The 20,768-nt window shown below is 38.6% G+C and overlaps 2 protein-coding genes across 3 annotated transcripts; one reads left to right on the forward strand and one right to left on the reverse strand.

Moving 5' to 3' along the window:
- Positions 1 to 1,389: 1,389 nt before the first annotated feature.
- Positions 1,390 to 8,015, reverse strand: ca8 (carbonic anhydrase 8 (inactive)). 2 transcript variants are annotated; one of them, XM_085930867.1, is made up of 10 exons: positions 7,822 to 8,015; positions 7,671 to 7,763; positions 5,827 to 6,018; positions 5,629 to 5,753; positions 5,017 to 5,112; positions 4,728 to 4,790; positions 4,438 to 4,486; positions 4,228 to 4,340; positions 2,963 to 3,156; positions 1,390 to 2,091 (listed from the first exon to the last, which is right to left on the reverse strand). In XM_085930867.1, coding segments are annotated over exons 1-9 (867 nt in total). In that variant the 5' UTR covers positions 7,823 to 8,015; the 3' UTR covers positions 1,390 to 2,091; positions 2,963 to 3,021. The 2 variants fall into 2 exon arrangements, with proteins under 2 accessions (XP_085786993.1, XP_085786994.1); XM_085930868.1 differs by having other exon boundaries at positions 7,671 to 8,014.
- A 1,754-nt stretch (positions 8,016 to 9,769) lies between these two features.
- Positions 9,770 to 19,914, forward strand: rab2a (RAB2A, member RAS oncogene family). The gene is made up of 8 exons (XM_085930086.1): positions 9,770 to 9,995; positions 12,900 to 12,971; positions 13,336 to 13,403; positions 14,825 to 14,907; positions 15,189 to 15,281; positions 15,847 to 15,958; positions 17,733 to 17,801; positions 19,586 to 19,914. The coding sequence occupies exons 1-8, from the start codon at positions 9,950 to 9,952 to the stop codon at positions 19,679 to 19,681; spliced, it is 639 nt and encodes a 212-aa protein (XP_085786212.1). The 5' UTR covers positions 9,770 to 9,949; the 3' UTR covers positions 19,682 to 19,914.
- Positions 19,915 to 20,768: the final 854 nt, after the last annotated feature.

Genomic DNA, 20,768 nt, shown 5'->3' on the forward strand with positions numbered 1-20,768 from the left:
TCCTATACGCGACACATAAAGTTTCAAAAGCGGGTTAGTGGCAAACAGAAAGCCTGCAGTATATCAAGTTAACAAGAAACATAAAACTTGACGTGTTAATGCCACATGTGCAAATGAATCAATTATAGCCTCAAAAAAGGATCAATAAACACAGGCTAGCCATTACCTAAAGTCAAGCATGCACATTTATAAGAGAGCTATATATATATATATATATATATATTTAAATTGTTCATTGGTACCTTTGCAGTTCTTGCTCAATTTGTACAAGGATTATTCTTATTTTTGTGTAATTTCTACCTTTTCTAATTTCTATATATATATATATATATATATATAATTTGGGTGTTTTTCCCCTAAGCCTACCCTTCAATTGTGCAGTGTAATTTTCTTGCGAGGTTAATAGAACCTGATAGCAGTAACTATGCATTTGCAAAGACATGGCTAGAAGACAAAGAAGGCAATTATTATTTATTCATAGCACAAGCAAAACATGATTGGAGAATAAAACAAAATAATGATGGATCGTGAAACAGGTTTTCTGCTGACTTTGGACAAGAGAAAGAAAAGCTACCTGATGTATCGATCACCAGTTAATTACTTTGGTACAATGTCAATGTGTTTTTCTGGAGGTGACAGTGAAGTGTTTTTCTATATTTATTTGTCATATATTTAGTTTTTTTTTTTTATGTATTCTGTCTTGCAGTTGCAAGGTTGCTTACGGTAGACAGAGTATTTCAGTTCCTAGTTTGACCGAAAAATGCTTGCTGAAGATGGCAGTGTCCCAAAACAAGAAATCAAGGCAAGAATATTTTCTTCGTTGTGGTTATGGGTCCTGTTTTTTTTTTTTCTCCCCACAGCAGAGCTGAGAGTTTTTAAAGCTTTTCTTTCACGTCATCACAGAGCTCTCTACTGGCCATCAAGAGATACTGTCACTTTCTGCAAAAAACATCCAATCATTTTCTATACTGCTCATCCTGTTGTCCAGGGTTGCTTGGGGCTGGAGTTCCCAACAGACTTCCATATGTGGTTTCCTCATATATATTTTCTTCAGGAGTTTGTCAGAGTGATTGAAGGAGATGCACCTAGTTGTAAGTTGCAGTGTTTCCTTTTAACAGCAGGTGGCAGCATAATGTATGTCTTTTCTTTTCTAATAACACATTTTGTTATGCACATGATCACCACTAGATAGCAGAAATAATTGTACTTTATGCTTGTGTCTAACTTGTATATGCAAAAGTATATCTAATCAAATAGTTGGAATATCCTATAGAAAATGATGAGAGAAAAGATAAGTGTATTTTATGAAGATTGTTAAGTACAAATTAAATAAGTCAACCGCCATTTACATATACTGGAGCAGAGTCCAGACTCCAGAGTGTTGAAAAATAAGACAATAAAAAGATTTTATTTATGGGGGCAACATTTCATACATTACACGGGCACCTCATCAAACACAAACATCTCTCCATCCGACTGTCCCACCATCACTGCCTTGACATTCTCACCCAGCAAACAAGTATGTGTCAGTTGACAAAAGGGCAAACGCTAATCAGTGCAGACAAAAAAGCAACTTGGGGTGGAGGCGATTATTATGTGAGGTGCAGAACAGCTCACTAATCACAAACAGGTAGGCAATAACAAATCATTTATTCAACTTGATGGGTCGGCTAGAACTCAAAAGACCCAAGAATTTGTGTACAAACACTTAAAAAGTCTGATTTTCCTTTAAGATAGCGGGTGAGTTACTCGTCATTATATTAAATTAGTTTTAGTTTCAAATATTAGCACACTAGCCTTAGCGGAAACTATTTACTACATATCACACAGACTTTATCTTTATGACCTTTACATCATTAAGTAATTTCAAATATTTCAGATACAGCATATTGTCATATGCAAATGAGCTGCCTCATCTTTTTAAAGATCTCTACTCCGTTTAAGTGAACATATGATGACACATTACGGGAGTTGAGTACTGTATTTTCGAAATTGGTTCTACCGTTTGTATTTTTGTACTCTATGGTCAAACTTCTTCAGCTCTCTCCATCCCTTCTGTTCTTGCTGTTCTTCACATCGTCTCATTTTTCCCTGTTTGCCAAAAAACAAAATAATTAAGATATGCATCAGACTTGGAAAGTAAAAAGTGAAACTAGATGTGAAATGAAGCATATAAAGAGAGGGAACACTGGAAACATTTATTGCTATGTGGTTCTGGTACTTCAATTATAGTGATGGCAGATTTAAATTTAAAGGGTACTGCAGTATTTCAAAAGCGAGTCGGACAGTAATAAGCTTTGGTGGTGAAAAAAAAAAAAGTGTTCAGTCATGCAACATTTATATAAGTGGATTTGAATACTTTTGTATAGTTTATGTTGAAGCAATAAGTTGATCATCCCCTATGGATTAATGTTATGCAATACAGTGATGTAAAAGTATACAAACGTTCCCTTTAAGGCAACTTCTCTTTCCCCTTTACTTCCTATTTATACAAACTCTTCACTTGACAGGTGCAGTTGTTCTACTGCAACCAGATCAGTATCCACTTGCAGTAAAAACAACAACGTTCTCTGTTTTCCTCCACCTTTTCCCTTACCTCACACGGTTTTCCATCATATGGTATTTCCCCTTTAGACTGCAGAAACCTACAAGTTATTTCTCCAAATCATCTCACTTCAATTTAGGTCGTTCTGCATATAAGTTTCTTACCATTGACACATTTTTGGGTTATGAATTAGCACTAAAGAGAGAATTTTGCCAAAAATGCATTGCTGTGCATTCAGTAACTGTCCGTACCCCAAGGATTGTATATAGGCTAGTGCCAGATTAGTAAGTGAACTGGGCTAGATCTTTTGGGACTTGATCCATTATAATGTGGTTCCAGAGGAATAGATAGCTCAGGGACAAAATTCCAACATTTATCAAAAGATTGTATAAATATAAAGACTCAAATATTTGTTACCTTCCATGTTTGCGTTTGAAGGTCTTTTTTTTTTTTTAGTTTGCAGAGCAAAATGCAAATCACTGGAATGCCGCCCTAACAGTTCGATCACTCAGTGGTTGGGTTGGACGGAAATTGTCCCCCAATATCCCATCATTCCCCTCTGGCAGTTCTGCGCCTTTTATATGTGAACGAAGCCTCCGAAATTCTTCAATCTGCAGAGACAGAAATGGAAAAAAATTACATGCGGGGACGAATAAAATTATAGGTTACTGCCTGACGGACTTAAATGCTGGGTCCGTATGAAACTCCAGTTAAAATAGTCAAATCACACCTCTTTAATAAATATAAAATAAATCTAGAAACAAAGAATTGTCAATACTTGACGGAATGAGAAGGTGCCAACATTCTGGCCTATGTAAGAAGATAACACAATGTTTATTTGTCTTCACAAAGAGCATGACCTTCCTCACTCCAAATATTTGCAGTACACTCGGAATCTCCTTAGGCTGTCGTTACTGCCGCTGAGTGTTTATGTACGAATGTAAGAGAAGCTGTGAGAAAATAAGAGGACCCATGCAGATTGCATACAGTGCACGGCACGCTGACTTAAAGATGAGCATGGGAACGTAATGTGATCACCGACCTGAACGCAGCAGGCACGCCATGCGTACAGAAATTGTATTTGTTCGCGTCTTCGTAAGTGAAGTAAGCTGAACCGAGCAGATTTGAAATGTGTAGCAAAAGCTCCTCACAGTTCCAAACAGTGACACTGGCAAAAAGAAAACACATCTGGCAACGCATGCATTTTACCTGTAAGGCATTGCGTAAGACTCCCATATAATGGATGGGGGGGAAAAAAATCTCCAAGCAAACACTTTTGGTTTACAAGTGAATTTATGGCCTCTATAAATATAGTTAGCGTCTATAGCAACTAATATATGTGAACTGCGCACACACACACACACTTTCATGTATTAGGCCCACACACTTAAAGACTATAAATAGTAGACTATAAATAGTAGATGGATGTTTATATTGTTTGACATAGAGTCTCTACTCTAGAATAGCTGGAAATGTTGTTTAAATCATTTCATAGAAAACTGTTGAACATAAAGTAGACATCAAAATAGATCAGTAAATTTGGAATAATAATTAACATCTTGTCGTGGTAGTTCTTCATTTTTAAGGAATGATTCACTTTACCTTGTAATAAACAATCAAATAAATATAATATAATATAATATAATATAATATAATATAATATAATATAATATAATATTTACCTGTAATTGTGATATGGTAAGTGGGTAGCGATAGAGGATCCATATTACATTTTCACTACAAGGTGGTGTTGTCAGAGATCCTGTATACACCCAGTAGTCCCTCAATAATGGATCTGAGGGCAAATGGAAAAATTATATTCACATAAAGGTTTTAATAAGTGAAGGTGGGGGTAATCTACATGCTAAATATGATTTGTATATTTATCTTACCAGGCAGCAAAGTGTTTGGATTAAAGCAGGGTATTATCTTGCTCTTCCCCTAATGAAAAAAAAACAAACAGTAAATCCATAATTAGCATCACAAAATAATTATGTCTATTTGAAGAGCTCTTTGCGAAACTGGAGTGAAGTCATGGTTGTAAAATGAGCAAGTGTGGTTAAATATTTGTAACAATCATTAGAACGGTTTAATAGGGTTTTGGAAAATAGTTTTTCATTGTTTCTTTATCAGTTCCAACATGGCATTTAATCTGCTATGACCCTTTGTGTGTTAGTTTTACTTTGTACTGCAGGTCCTGTAGAACTTCTGTGATGGCCTTCAGACCCAGATGCTCTTTGCCAATCTGTTGGCACAATTTTGATTTGAGAGGTCAACAGAGAAACACTATTGCAATTGTAAAATGATTCCCGCTAATCACAAAGTGAAAACATTTTCTCTTCCTCGAGTAAGCAAAACTTAAACAATTGAAGGAAGGAAAAACCCCACATTATAAAATAAAATACCAGCCCTCTCTTCTTATAGTTAATAGAATGGATTGTGTTTTGAATGACTTTTATGTTTTTGGTCACCTGCACAAAAAGAGCAATGATAAGAACTCCATTCTTCTTCCCCAGAGCATCCTCCAGAGAGTTGAACAGTGTGCTGTTCCAGTGAATCAAATGGAGCTTGAAAGAGAAACAATAGAATGCAAGCTGAATTTGAAAGGTCATTGTCATCAGCAGGTGTGCAGAGCAATAATGGCCGAACACGTTGGGCGCCATCAGCTGGAGATGACTAAAGACTCTTATTCAAGAACAGTTGGACACAAAAAACCTAACTGGACATGATCAAATGAAGTCCACCCAAAACAGAATCCTCAACTCAGCAACACAAGCTTCAAAGTTTGGATAAGAACAGCTACAGCTAAATTTGGCGACTTGAAAAAGCCCGTCATGGAATAGTCAACTCACATAAGAAAAGCGCCACTTGAAAGTTGCAGTAATGGCACACCTCCATTAAAAAGCTGAATGGTTTCATTGTTTCTCATTTCCTCTCTCACTTTGCCATATAACCTTTTGACCCTTTTCTCAGCCAGATGGAAAGTGTTGTTTTTTTTTTTTTAATAGATTTTCCAACAAAATAGGCTACTAAAATCAAAACACTTGAAGTACTCGTAATTCACGATGGTGATGTGCGTATACCTCCATAGGAAAAGCCTTAAAGTTGACCGTGTGCTCTGATCCTCTCTGATTCTCTTTGCCCCAGTGGAATCGAACCTCGTGAAGCTCATACTCGTGATCGCTCGGTAATGGACCACCACTGACCACTAAACACAGTACATCGTTAGTAAATACATATTAGGCAAGTGTGTTTGTGTGTGTGTGTGTGTTTGCATATACCTGACTTTGACTTGAGAAGGATGCGAACAGTGTGTCCATCATTTATAACTTCACAGTCACGACACACCACATAGTTTGGTGACAGGCGGACATCCAAGAGGGATGGGTCATATTGAGCCTCCCTGGAGTTCAAGTTGATGGGAGACTGGTACTCACCATTGGCTGTTGGGTAATGGAGTCCCCACTCTACACCTATATGCATGCATAAAAAAAAAATTAAAAAAAAACATTATATGAGAAGTACAGTTATAGCTGCAGCCATGTTTTATTGACTGAACCATCAAATGTAATCAAGTTTAGTTTAGTTTTAGCTGGCTAATTGTAAAAAATAAATCAGCCCTACCTTCAGATGATATTAAGAAATTTAACAGCCCAAAAAGCTTTGCTCAAGTCTGTCTTCTCAAAACATTTTGTCTAAAAAAAAAACCAACATAAACAAGGTGGGGGCAGAAGCTACAAAACACTTGTCAAATGTGTTTGGAAAACACACGGACAATTCACAGTGCTCGGTTTAAAATTCAAGGGAACGAGTGCGATGGAAGCAAAACACTTTTAATTTAGACACTTTTAACAAAAAGACATGCAACCCTGTTTTTTGTCACGACTGTAGTCAAACAAAATCACTGTAGAGAGATTATTATTTATTTATTATTTAGTTTTATTATTATTATTATTATTATTGTTATTATTATTCGGTAAAAGGAGGTCCAATTTCACGGTCCATAAATATCAGCATGCACCAAATACTGTCCTGGAAGTAAAACCCTTGGCCTCTTAGAAAACCAAAAGTGATCCCGAACACATTTTGGTGTCCAGATTTCCCGTATCTTGCAAAAGCATGAATGCCCCACTGACACTACTCCTTTTGGCTGTAACCACAGCCAAGGCAGACAGTGAGTGACTGTGAAGAGTAAGGGGCGCCTTCACATTCCCTCTTTCCTCAGCAACTAAGCTCTTGACAACTTATTCAACGTTTGAACAATTTCTTAATAGCCATTTAAAAAGGCTGCACAAACTTTTGTTTGGGCTTTGTTTGGGAAGGCACAGCAACTGTTCATTCCGTTTTTTTTCGTGTAACATTACAGCAGTGGCTATTTTGTTGTTTTGATAAATTCATACGTTTTCAAATTTGACAATAGACAAGATTGCCTTTTAATTCATTTTTTGAGTCAGCTGTGTGTTTATCGATAATGTTTCAAAAGTCCTAGGTCACAAAAATAGTAGAAAAAGTTTGAAATGATTTGTCTTGGTTGCTTTTTTTTTTTTAATATCAGAAAACCCCAGCATTTGAACAAGGGTGTGTAGTCCACTGCATCTCCCTGAAGGCTAAGTTTTGTTTGCTTGGAAATGCAGCTGTTTGTTAAAGCAAATATTCAAACAAATACCACTAGGAACAAACTTTATTGCTGGCTTGGTCATTGATATGAAATAATAATAACAAGAAATCCTGACAGCAAAATATACGGTATGGTTTTGTAAAAAACAAAAACAAAACGTGTGTTAGTAACAGATGGAAAATTCTTCTAAATTTGAAATCGAGCCAACTTTTATCAGTGGGCCAACCATACACATTATTACTGTAACAATGCTGTGGGAAACCACATATTAATATCTATATTTCATCACCAATTATACTTACAGTGAGAGTTTTACAGATTAAGCACGCAGTATAGTCCTCAGTAAAGGTTGCAAGCAAAGGGACAGAGTAAGACAAAAATATTCACTCATCTCATCTTATTGGCAAGTTGAATTAAGCTAAACAAAAATTGCTCAAATATTATATATATAATATTATCAAATATGAATATACTAATTCTCCCTTCACATAATGAAGAGTAGCTCACCTTCTTCATAACCCCAGTCCAGGTCAGTTTTCTTTGGATTATTAGTCAAGTCCTCATTCAGTTTGTCAGCCATGCTGTTTGTCAGTCTGCTCACTGTGGATGGAAACCAGTCTGTACTTCCACTTCACTCCCTGTCACACTGTTCACTTACTCTCTTGTGCCCGAGATGGATTTCCAACTGACCCTTTTTCCACACCAACCTGTCTCAATCTAAAGCTTCTTCTTTTCTCTCTTGATTTAAACGTTACTATGCTCTTGTTGCTGTGCTTCACTAAGTTCCAAGTTTCTGCCTAATATATGTTGAGCTGTCGTTCTCTGCATTTTTCTTGACTCTGTACGCTCCTCCCCCCTCTGTGTTGCTTTGCTGTCATCCCCCTCTCCCTTCTTCCTTTCTGTCTTTCTCTGCAGGTGCACACATTCACTTTGGCTTCCCTCCAACACATATTTCATTCCTTTCACAACTTGAGTTTTCATTACAGAACCGTTAACTACAGTACATATAATAAATCTATATTACAATGACTGTGAAACTACTGTGTTTGTATTACTATATTGCTTTTGTTTCTCTGTTCCATGCACGTGTGTGTGTGTGTGTGCGTGCGTGTGTGTGTGTGTGTGTGTGTGTGTGTGTGTGTGTGTGTGTGTGTGTGTGTGTGTGTGTGTGTGTGTGCGCGTGTGTGTGTGTGTGTGTGTGTTGGTAAGCTGGTTAGAAGGTCATGCTGGTATGTTTCTTTTGGAGGCCATAGAAAGACACTCCCTTGAGCAAAAAGACAAACGTGGCTGAGAAAACAGAACTGCAGGCAAAAGAAAACACAAGGTCAAATTGTTGTTATTTGGCGCTGATGCCATTGTGACTATTTATTGTAGTACTTTAGAATTAAATCAAGCAATTTGACATCAGCAACTTGCTCCTACCCCAGTTGTTCCACTCCTATAGTATATTTGTCTTTTTTTTTTTTTTTTTTTTTTTTTACTACAGATCCTCCAGGACACTGATGTTAATTGCCCTAGATTCTTTATAAAGACATTGACTTTGGGATGCAGATGAAATCCCTTGTTTCCAACTTGTGAAAGCAGGACTAGCTTCTCTTTGTGATATCTGATTTTGCAAAAGTCATGTGATCAGACACGTGGTTACATCACTTCAGAAACCATGCATCCGTCCATCCGTTCATCCATCCATCCATCCATCCATCCATCCATCCATCCATCCATCCATCCATCCATCCATCCATCCATCCATCCATCCATCCATCCATCCATCCATCCACTTTCCATAACCTTTGTCCTCATTAGGGTGAAGGCAGGCAGCCTATCCAGTTGGCAGGGTACTTTTAAGGAAGTGTGAAGATAGAGGTGGACTCCATCCAAGAATCAATTTATAGACTTTGCTTGTTGCACTTGGGCAGTCGCTCCCCAAATTATTCCCAGTTCTCAGAAGGATAGAAGTATTGTGAGAAAAAAAGTTTTGGTTAAACTAATAACTAAGAGTTATGGTGGGAAAGAATGATTTAGTTTAACTCCCTCTACAGTTTATTATACTTACAGATTTGACAGAATCGCAACATTTTCCCACCTCCTCCTACGTGACACTTTACTCCCCTCTACTGGAAAAGACAAGTCACTACACTTCATCTGAAGCAGCAAATTGTTTGTGTGGGTATGTTTGATTGTTGTCATAATTAGGAGGAAAAAAAGCGCACCAGAATTTTTCATGAAATCTTATGTGCAGCAGTGGTCAAAAGTTTGGCCAGTTTATAGGCAGTGAAACAGGTTTTATATTTCAGCTTCAGTGCCACAACTTTGAAGAATATTAATAATTATACAACTTAAAATAATAATCATCATCATCGCCGATGATAATCATCATCATCATCATGACATCATCATCATCATATTATTATTATTATATAATATTACCTTCTATAATATTTCCTTCTAATATTATATAGCCTTTCACGTCCCTGAATGAGAAAATATCAAAAGTACACGATGTATGTATCAAAGACAGACTAAGATACATGCAAAGAGTTGCAGACTAAAAGCTTCAGTAAATTTAAAACACGACATTCATTGTAATTTCCGAGGACACGTGAAGTACACATTGTGTAGCGTGGCGAGGGCGGACCTAGTGACGTAGAGCTGAGGCTCTGGCTGTTTATTGTTCCTTCTCCGGCGCCGATAGAAAAACAGGTTGACAACCAGCATTTCCACGCAGTTTACAATCGGGTTTACGAAGGTGTGATAGTCTGGACAGCTAACTGCGCAAATTGGGGGCCATGGCATACGCTTACCTCTTCAAATACATCATCATTGGAGACACAGGTAGGTTGCAACAAGCGAGACTTGATGTTAGCATGCAGCTAGCGGTTAGCATGTTGCTAGCGGTCCATTTCCGCAGTGTTGGATGTCCAATGACGTGGTAAAAGTAGAGACGCAGAGGTGGGATGACAGTTCCCGTGCTTTGCTGTTATCGCATCCATACAAAATTGTTTGAAAAACAGTTATGCTCATCAAGTGTCCACATGTCATGTAAAACTATGTCGGTAAAAAAAAAAAATGTAGCGGTAGCTGTTTACATTAGCCGAAACAATACGGGCCTCTGGTCCAATTGCGTCCAGGGTGGGGGTGTTAGCTATAGCCAGCTAGCTCAGTTGAACTGTCTAGCCAACGTTTTGGAGTTAAACCAAATTATTACGCAAGCGACTATCACATATCAGTAAACATGCATGCGTAACATTAGTAATATGGTGCAATCGAAATAGAAATGTCGATGACAAAATTCCAGCGGGCAGCAAGCCAGTTCGGAAAGCTACGCCTCAAATATTCCCTGGAATGGCGTAGATCGTTTGTTTTTCTTAATCACGTTTATTGATTGAGTGCAGGCGTCTCGATGCTGTCTATTTTCTTTCCATAGAGAGTTTCTTCTTGTCCACTCCTTTGCGTGTGTACTACGTGGTTGAACTGATTTATATTTTCATCTGGACAGTTGCCTGCCCTCATGAGAGGCCGAGTCAGTTCGCTTAGATTGTGGAAGATACAGCAGCTTCCACAATTCTCCTGTCTCAATATTTGGAGCCATCAACATTTTACAAATAAAACTGGTTGCTTATTATGAACTCAAAATAGGTCGGTGGAATTAACAACTATTTTGATAACTGATCAATTGCACTGTTTATCCTAATGGTCCAACTCTTTTCAGCCTCACAAAAGTAAATATTGTCTGATTGCTGCATTTTGTCATGGTAGATAAATTGATTAGCTTTGTGTTTAATGACAATAAGACATTTGGAAAATAACTGATTTTACTTTGAGAGTAGTGATTAGCGTTTTCCTCTGTTTTCTGACCAAACCAGATCAAGTCATAATCAATTGATAGAAATAAAGTAATAGTTAGTGGACTCTCACATATTACAAAGTAATTCGTGTTTGCATTCATAGTGTAAATAACCTGTGATTGAGATGTAGTTGAACCTGAATATATTTAATAATTTAAACCGATAAAGAACTACAATTATTCTATAGTGACAGCCTAAATTTTTCGTGTAGTGTCTTGGCTGCGACACACACAGATTTTAAATCAGGCTGAATTAGTACATGTCTGAAGAAGACAATGATGATGACATCACACCATCAGATTAAAACCATATGAGTATTGCTGTACCAAAACTACCACATGGTAAAGTAGGGGTCATAGTTTTTTCGTTGGGGGATCAGGTCCCACAACAGACCAATTTGTATGCAAATTGGAATGAGAATCTAATCCAGCAATAAAGTTATAATCACGGTCAGTAAATATTTAGGCAAAAAAACTTTACGAGGCCATAAATGCAAAACAATCAGGTAAACTGTGAAGGTTTGTTTGTTTTCTAGTTAGTTGTGTTGTGTTGTTGGAACATCTTAAAAAATGTTTTTTTTTTTTTTTCAAATTACAAACTTTCAGTATCCTCTAAATAGCCAATAAAATATAAATAATCATAAAAAGTGTCTAATCTTACACAGCAGAGGCTAGTTTGTAATGAGTAAACTGGAACGCACCATAAGCAGTAGTAGAATTATAATCGCCCCCCCTTCCATAAAAACAGTCCAGTATTCTATTTTTACAAAATCATGTCATTCCTCAGCATATGTTGCACTGTTCACCCAAGCGTCGCTTATTCAAAGTTTACAACATATCAATTGACCGACATTGATTGACATCGTATAGATAGTAATCGTATAGATATCTATGTTGTAAAATACAAACGAGATCATCGTTATCTGTGTACATTGTTTTATGTTAGGGTAGATAAAAGGGAAAAAAACAAAAGGCTATTTGATTTCTGACGATTTTAAAAGGGTCAGCCTATAATTGGTTGGTCCCGAATCAGATGAAAAAGACGATAATCTACATAGTTGGAAAGCAGGCACCGTAAACGAGTCTCCCGAGTGAATCATGGAGACGCAACTGAGAATTGGTGGAATGGTGCATGAAATGAACATCAACTGTGATCTTCACTTACTAAGTAGAGAAGCTTGATTATCCAGTCTGTTTTGCCAATGGGAAAACTGCTTGTTATGTGACAAAAGTTTAGTCAAAGGTTTAGTCAAATTAAAATCAGATTAAATTTAATCAAATAAAAAAAACCAAATACAGTACACCGTCACCCACACACGTCAAAGTCTGTTGACATTTTATTAAAAGAGAATCAATACACAGATGAGAATATCAAGCAGATTGAGTAAATCATTTTGATGCTATGTGAATTGGATGGAAGAGACAATAAAGCAGCCACTTATTCTACTACTACTGTGTCCCCCCACACTCTTTGACTTGTGAGTGTGTGGATGAGGTGCTTCCGGGAACGTTCTCCTTTCCAAATCAAAAACAATCCTAGCTATCCGTAACACTGTAATAAAGCAGTCATAAAACCGGATTTCTTATTATCAAGCGCCTTTGAATTGATCACGAAAATGCGTCAAATTTCTAGCGCTAATGTTTATCTGTTTATCTCATTCCTTATCCTTATATTACGACAAAGAAAATTGGGGTCCATGACCAAACTGTATTAGTTAGGAAGTCATGGAAATTGAGGTTTAGGTTTACATATATTTTTGTATAAATATTACACATTGAGCTAATTTACCATTCTCCCCCCGCCGCTCTTTTATTTATTTATTTTTTAAATTTCAATGCTATGTCATTCTATAGTATTTAATAACGGTGATTATCTGTGTGTGTCTTTTCAGGTGTCGGAAAGTCATGTCTATTACTACAGTTCACAGACAAGAGGTTTCAGCCTGTTCACGACCTTACTATTGGTGAGATTCTCTGCTTTTGTACATTCTGTAGTTTCCAATAAAGTTAAGCAGTAAAGAATATAGATTGATAGATGCAACCACACGCAATGCTGGTATATTGTAAGGATTTGTTGTAGGCCATTAATAGTTGACTCTTATATGCTCCTGAATTATTGTGAAATATCCTTAACACAATCAGTGTCTACACATAAGTGTTAACATCATTAAAGGAAATTTGAGCAAATTGGGTGTTTCCGAAGCATCAAAATGGTTGCCGAAGCCCCCCCAAAAATCCAATAATTGGATAATCACTAACTTAATTAACCGTTGGTCCTAAACTCAAGATGTCAGAGAGCATTTCTGAACTATCTCACCCTAAATGCAGGGGTGGAGTTTGGAGCGAGGATGATCACTATAGACGGCAAACAGATTAAACTGCAGATCTGGGATACGGTAAAGTATATATTTTTTATCAATGTGTGGATTCACATGAATTATCGTCATCTTTTTTACACATGAAAAATTGAGTGTTTTGATACTGTTAATTTAAAAAGTATACACTTGTTTAAGTGTCGAATTTGCAGGTTGTAATGGAACATTAACGAGCCATTAGGCAAACTACTTTGTTGTTCTTAGTCATTAAGAGCATACTTATTACTGTTGTTTACACTGCTGTGCAATTAACCTATTTAGCTATTCCAGTGGACAAAATATCCTGGAAACACTTTGATCAATTATTCATTCCTTTAGTAATAATCCAAACCACTATTGTATGCTGTTTTATTCAGTGCGCAATCTGACCAGCAGGGTGCGCCAGAACTCCATTACAAAAATCTGTAAAAGACTAACAAGAAGCAGCCAAGCAGTGGTTGTCAGCCATGATGACACACGTCAGCCTGCTGCAAACCAACCTGAAGACAAGTTGAAACATGTCACCTGTCCATGTTTTCTGTAGTTCAAAGGACAAACTACTGTTTGTATCTGGGCATGATATATATAACACTTACCAGTGTGTTTTCATCAGGCTACTTCCAGACTGCGAGTATACAGAGCAAAGCTACAAATCTGGGGTTGAGTTCCCTGTATAGATGGATTTTGGGTGACTCGTTAGTTCTCTGACTCAGTGACTGATTGCCTCATCCCACCGCAAGACAGGCTGACAAAGTTGGATGACTGGGCGAGTGATTCACCCACAGCCTGCCCGTTGGGTTTAACAGCTGAGCTCTACCCAGTGCCGAACCGCAGCTGCTGGCACTGAGAGCATTTTGTTTGTGTGTGTGGCCCAGATGACACACAGGCAACATTGTGACTGTACATTGAGCGGAGACAGGGCATGAATAGACATGGCTCGGAGCTCGGTAGGAACGTTTACTAGTGGGGAGAGAATGAAACGATGAGTGACGTAAGGAACAGACGGTGAAGGTGACAATGAAAGGGGAATATTAGAAGGCGGTGTAAATGAACAAGATGGCCTGCTGGCCTGTCCTTTAATGGTTACATCAGTACTAGTTAGTGGGAATGTTCTCATTGTTTTTGTTTGGACAAAAGTGAGTTATGACGCAGGCCTGAAGAAACAGAAAGAAATTGTGAAAGATAGGGGGAGCAAGAAAGAGAGAACTCCATTGTATCCAGTTACAAATACGTCTCTGTCCTGTCTTCGCCACAACTGGACAAAATCCTGGAACTGGAATCTGGTTGGCGAATCAGGACTGGACAATCGAATTGGTTATAGTGAATTTCGATCTAAATCACCAAAATAGAAAACCAAATGATCGGCCTTTTGTCTACACCCAGTTGAATTATTAAGAGTTCGATTTATCTTGATGAATATTATGTATATTATTATTATATAATATATGTATGTCTCTCTCTAGGCTGGTCAAGAGTCGTTCCGGTCCATCACCAGGTCTTATTACAGAGGAGCAGCAGGAGCACTGCTCGTCTATGACATCACAAGGTACATGTCACAGACTCCGTGCACTATTAAGATTCAGTTTGTATTCAGTGTGTTTGATTAAAATAAGTCTTTTGGACATTTTTTTTTTCTTTGCAAAATGTTGTTTGCTTGCTTGTTTAAGTACTGGCCTACTTCTGTGGACGTATTTAGTGTCTCTTAAAATGTACTTTGTATTAATTCTAGAAGGAAACTCAAGGTTTTTGAACAAATCTCTTGATTTACTCATTTATGCTAGGTACAGTAGCTATGAATGTCAAGTCATGATCCACATTTTATTTCAGGAGGGACACTTTTAACCACTTGACGACCTGGTTAGAGGATGCTCGTCAACATTCCAACTCCAATATGGTCATCATGCTCATTGGCAACAAGAGGTTTGTTTTGGATGGAGATAGACTGCATGTTTGAAAGATTTTCCCGTCAATCCTATAAGGGATTGGTTAGAAAGTTTGTCAACTAGATTTATCTTCTGAGCCAGATTAAAGATAGCATGGACATTTTAAGAAAGAAAAAAAAAAATGTCATGAGAGACTTGCTTTCATAAGACGATTGACTCACTTTGTACCTGAACTTAAGTAATGTGTTTTGTAAGATAGATGCCGGTCAAGGGACAGCTTGTCAGTGTAATTGCGGACAACAATGCTCTTGCGCTTTGCTTGATATGCGTTCTCGTTACATCAAAATGAGGAAGTTGCAGCAAACCGTACAAATGCTGTTTTTTTTTTTTATATACTAACTTTGTCAATGTCAAACTCTTGCGTTGCTCTTTGGGTGGACTCGATCGAAAGAAATATGTAACTCGATGAAGATGAATACATTGCACACCCCAAGACCAAAAAAATAAATCAAAATCTGTAATCATACGCGCAATTGTTAACTGACGGGTTGCTTCCTCATTTCAAACGATTGATTACACCATTCCACGTTTGTGCCTTTCAGTGACCTAGAGTCACGGAGAGAGGTAAAGAAAGAGGAAGGGGAAGCATTCGCCAGAGAACACGGCCTCATATTTATGGAGACCTCAGCCAAGACGGCCTCAAACGTAGAGGAGGTAATAACACACATTCTCACGCAAGAAACTGTCCTTTAAATTGTTACATAACCAAAATCTCATCCTGCCTTACACAATACAAACCTACTGACATCCCTAAAAAAAAATCGGTGGCGTTATTTTAGACATTAGTCTTGCCTATTGACGTCTGATCTCTATTTTCAGCCCACAAGCCCCTTTTCCAAAAACACCAGATATTTATCAAACTTTACAGTACCCATCAAGATTTCAATATGGGAACTCCGGAGCTATACATGAATCATCTCCACGCAATTCCAAATGATTTACATCGATGTGAAATATCAAGATGTTAGCACTGCGCTGCCTTCTAGAGACACCCCTGGTGTTGGTGTCTAATGAATGCACAGTGTTGTCTTCTGGGACTTTTTTCTCACTTACCCAATCACATAAATAATCCCATCCTACACTCCATAGCATGCCAGCCCCAGGCGTGTGCGTGCGTGTGCGTTTACATTGATTTTTTTTTGTTTTTTTTGCACCCCATTTTCTTTCCTAACACACATACACATACACACACGCTTTCGAGAGCTCTCAGGGGTTAAAATGAGAAGAGGGTGTGCACACGTGCCTTGTGTGTGCGGTATGATTAATTTGTCTCATTAGTGTCCTCTGAATCCTCTTGATACCGCTCCTCTTCTCAGCTCCCTTCATCTGCACTCGCTCCATCCCTCCTCAACCACCGACGTCCATCCTTTCCTCCTTATCCCCCCCCTCCCCCTTGCTTCCTCGAGCTATCAGGTTTTTTTTTTTTTTCCCTCGTCATCAAGCAGCCACCCTCTGCCCCCTCTGTCCTTCCCACCATTCATGTCTTGGTCTCCTTCAACCCTTCCCCTCCTCCTTTCTCCCTGGTTGCCATCAAGCCTTTTCTCCAGCAGTATATCAGCCAGTTAAAGTTCATACATATTCATAGCCTTCGCCCCGCCTCCTCGGCCCAACAGCCAATCAGTGTCGAGGGTTTGACATCAGGCTCTGTGGGTGGACACTGGGTTGATGGAAGGAGACATTTCTGGAAGCATCCTCTCCTCATCTTTGTCCATTTTCCCCATTCCTTATTCTCCTGTCTTTTGCTCTTTTTACTTCTGCTCCTCCTTTTTGGCATTGTCAAGTTTTCTCTATCCTCCTCAAATCCCTTTGCCGCCTCCCTAGCTCATCTTTACAATGCATCTGAATTAAAGTCATGGGAGTCAAGGCAAGTAATGAGAACAAAAGTGAATAGGTGTGCACCCGAGAACATTCCCTGGGTACGTTAGTCTATTTTTACAGGGTGCCAGACGAAGAAGATAATTTTTTTTTTTAAAAAGACAAAAAAGACGTTGCTTTTGCCTGTTTAATTCATATTCCACAAACAAGACATTTATCAGAACAATGTGTTGCGACTAGTTGGGCTGCACAAAACGAAGCAAATGTTGCTTCTAATTCATTGGGAGCAGTGACATTTTTGGGGAAATTGGAAAGATGAAAAGATCAATGCAACATTGCATAGTGCACTGTCATAATCATTTTAAAACCTGTTTTTCAGTCAAACTGTTCTCCTGAAATACAAATTCTTCCTTTTACCGAAATATTAGTTTTTTATTTTTTTATTTTTTTATTATTTGTTTACTTGATGGTGTAGCATCATCATCATGCAAGGTCCATCAAGAAACATCTCTGTTCTTTTTTTTCTGTTGTTGGGTTGTGACCCACCCAGCATTTCTTAAAATATCCATTCAGTCAAACTAAGGCTGTGGTGAATCTTTTGTCTCCATTTCAGGCTTTCATCAACACAGCCAAGGAGATTTATGAGAAGATCCAAGAGGGTGTTTTTGATATCAACAATGAGGTAAGAGACTGCCAGGTCACTTTTTTTTTTTTCTTTTTTTGTCATTGTCACTTTCTCTTCCATCCAAGGCGTTCTCTCGCCAAACGAAACTCCCGACATTCTGCCGCTTTTCAGTTTTACCCGCTTAATTCTTGAGATTTCCTCTCTCTCTTTCTCGCAGCAGTTTGCCAACTCATAAATTCCTCACACTCCAACAATGTCACAGTCATTTAGAAGAAGACAAACATTCATCCAGTCAGCCACAGGCCAGTTCACCATCATCTAGTCAAACAGATGGTAATCTTTGTTGTGGAACAGTTGCCCAGACAGGAATGTTGGTATGTGTAATCGGGGGAAATCAAGAAATTGTGTGCAAAAGTACGCTAGCAACAGTTTTTTTTATGTTTCAATAGGCAGTGAAGCTTCTACTATCACTTAAACTTTTCTTATTTTAATCATACTGCGTTTTTTTTTCTTCTGTTGTCTGTTGTTTGCCATTGCAATCCGTGGAGCTAAAGATTACCAGTTGACAAAACAAAATGTCATATCCACACATCTTAGATTTCAGTTTTTTTTCTTTGAAACAATGCTAATATGATAAGTCACTGAATATAGTGGAATGCCCTAAGCTGAATTTTTTGGGTTGTTGTTTGGCAAGGACTTTATGGATCCTCACGACTGCGTACTGCTTCCTACTTTGAGCAGCATCGAATTCTCTCTTCATTGTGTAGCTTACATAATGAGAATCATTCTCAGGCATTTGGCTCCGTGGACTTTCACAGACTGTACTTGCCAGAAACCCTTGCGAACATGCCCGTTAATATCGACAGAATGTGTTGCATCTAAACACAAAATCCCGTGCCAGTGTGCGTCCATGTCCACATATCGTGTACGAGCCAACCAGTAAGTCCATGATAGTCCGTTAGCCAGCCGTGAGTGGTTTTGTTCAAAACAGCAAGATGGAATGAAGGCAGGCCAGCCAAACCACATCAGCTGACTGACTGAGAGAGAGAGGGAGGAAGGAAAGGGAAGCCCCACCAGAAATCTTGGCAGCCACTATGAGAAAACACTCACACACATGGCCTTAGCTCAATAAACGTGATTTAAAGGCATACAGTGTTTCCCAGAGGCACGTCTGCTACTGAACGTAGGAGGGTGAGTTACGCTATAAATGAAGGAGATAAATAAATACAGAAGGAGAGGGAGAGAGAGAGTGAGCTGGCCACACAGAGGGGAAGTCGGCACATTAATGGTAAGTGAAGGGGAGTGTGTGTGAGCGTGTGTGTGTGTGGGGGGGGGGGATCAATTGAACAGAAGAGAGCGAGACTTGAAAGTGATATGTCTCTCAGCCGTCCGCCCACTTGCCTTTCTCTCTCTCTCTCTCTCGAAGGTTGTCTTTTTATTCATGCCATTCATTTCTCATGGTATCTTTGAGAGCTTGTGTTTCTTCTGCAACACCTGGTGCTCCTTCTATGTTGTGATCTTAAGAGTCCCTGCAGTCACTAAAAAAGCAATGACATATTTATTGGGCAGGATTTGTTTTTGTTTTTTTCCCCCTGTTTGTATTACAAGTCACTTTGTTCCTGCTATTGTTTTTGTTGTTTTTTTATGTTTTGTATATATTTTAATCATGGACATGTGAGTCCATGTCGTAAGGGTGATGCGCTAGCGTTAGCTTGCCCCGTTGCAAAGTCCGAGCCTCTAATTTGCTGCCGACCGATGCCCTAAGTTTTGCACGGGTAATCATTCCATATGTTGTAAACGCTTATCGTGATGCCACTTTCATTCTCACTGTCTCCATTCAGGCGAACGGTATTAAGATTGGACCTCAACACCCTACCACCAACTCAACACTGCCTGGTAGCCAGGGAGGCCAACAGGCTGGAGGCGGCTGCTGCTGAAGGCCCCAAAAAAGACCTCTTCATCCTCCTCCTTTAACCCCTCTCCAATCCCCCCCACCCCCCACCCCCACCCCACTTGCGTTTCTGCAGAACTTTGCAGGCTCAGTAACAGTTTGTTAATCTGTCTCTCTCCATCTTGTCATCCATCCATCCCTTTGTGTCTTTCTTGCTTTCCTTCTGTCACACCACCCCTTTTTTTTTTTTTTTTTTTTTTTTTTCTTCTTGCTAAAAATCATACCCGAGAGTCTCATGGCAGCAATTCGTGATCTCAACCCGTACAAGAATGGTGTCAGCTTTACCTCACTAAATTTCTAAACTTCACATTTTCCTTGGGAAGATGCATTGGTTTTAACTGGGTTATTTTTTTTTTTTTAATTGACACCGAGAGGATGATTATAAGCTGTACTGGGGATGATGGTAGTGAATTTGTCCAGCCAGAGACATGCCTGTGGGTAGAGGTTGGGGGGGGGGGGGGGGGGGGGCGAGAGATATACCATCTGACATTGACTGGATGGAATAATAAACCATGTGTTGCCTATATACTCACATCTCATGTTTTTAAAGAAAACGATGCAGCACATTGGTAGCAAGGCATGTTTGTACATGTAGGGCCTTGCGTGTATATGATATAGACATTCCAATGAAGTCAGTCTTTGAAATCACTACCCTCTGCTTATAAAACTGCTCCCCCTCTCCTTCGTTTTGTCTTCATGTCAACTTGCAGGTGAAATGTATTTAATGAACACTAAATAATCATGTGGCTGTTTTAAATTGTCCTGGAGAGAGAATAAAAGACCAAACTGTCGAGTGTGAGAATGAATCCTTTTGGAGTGGTAGGAAAATGAAGAAAGTTTAAGAAATGTGAAGGGGATGTTGAGAGCAGTGGCTGTCATAATGAAGTTGAGAATCAAACAAACAAAACAAAAAAAGGAATAATTGGAAACGTTTTGTTAACTGTATTTATCATTCGCTATTCTGTGTATATATGGCTGTTTAGATTTTTCTCTAGCTTCTTTGGCTGTTAAAAAGTGGAACTTTGGCAAGTTGCGGTCTTCACCGGGGATTTAATATTTAAAAGAAATGTTAA

This window comes from Syngnathus leptorhynchus, chromosome 14, assembly GCF_054491065.1.
Source record: "Syngnathus leptorhynchus isolate UIUO chromosome 14, UIUO_Slep, whole genome shotgun sequence".
Lineage (NCBI taxonomy): Eukaryota > Metazoa > Chordata > Actinopteri > Syngnathiformes > Syngnathidae > Syngnathus > Syngnathus leptorhynchus.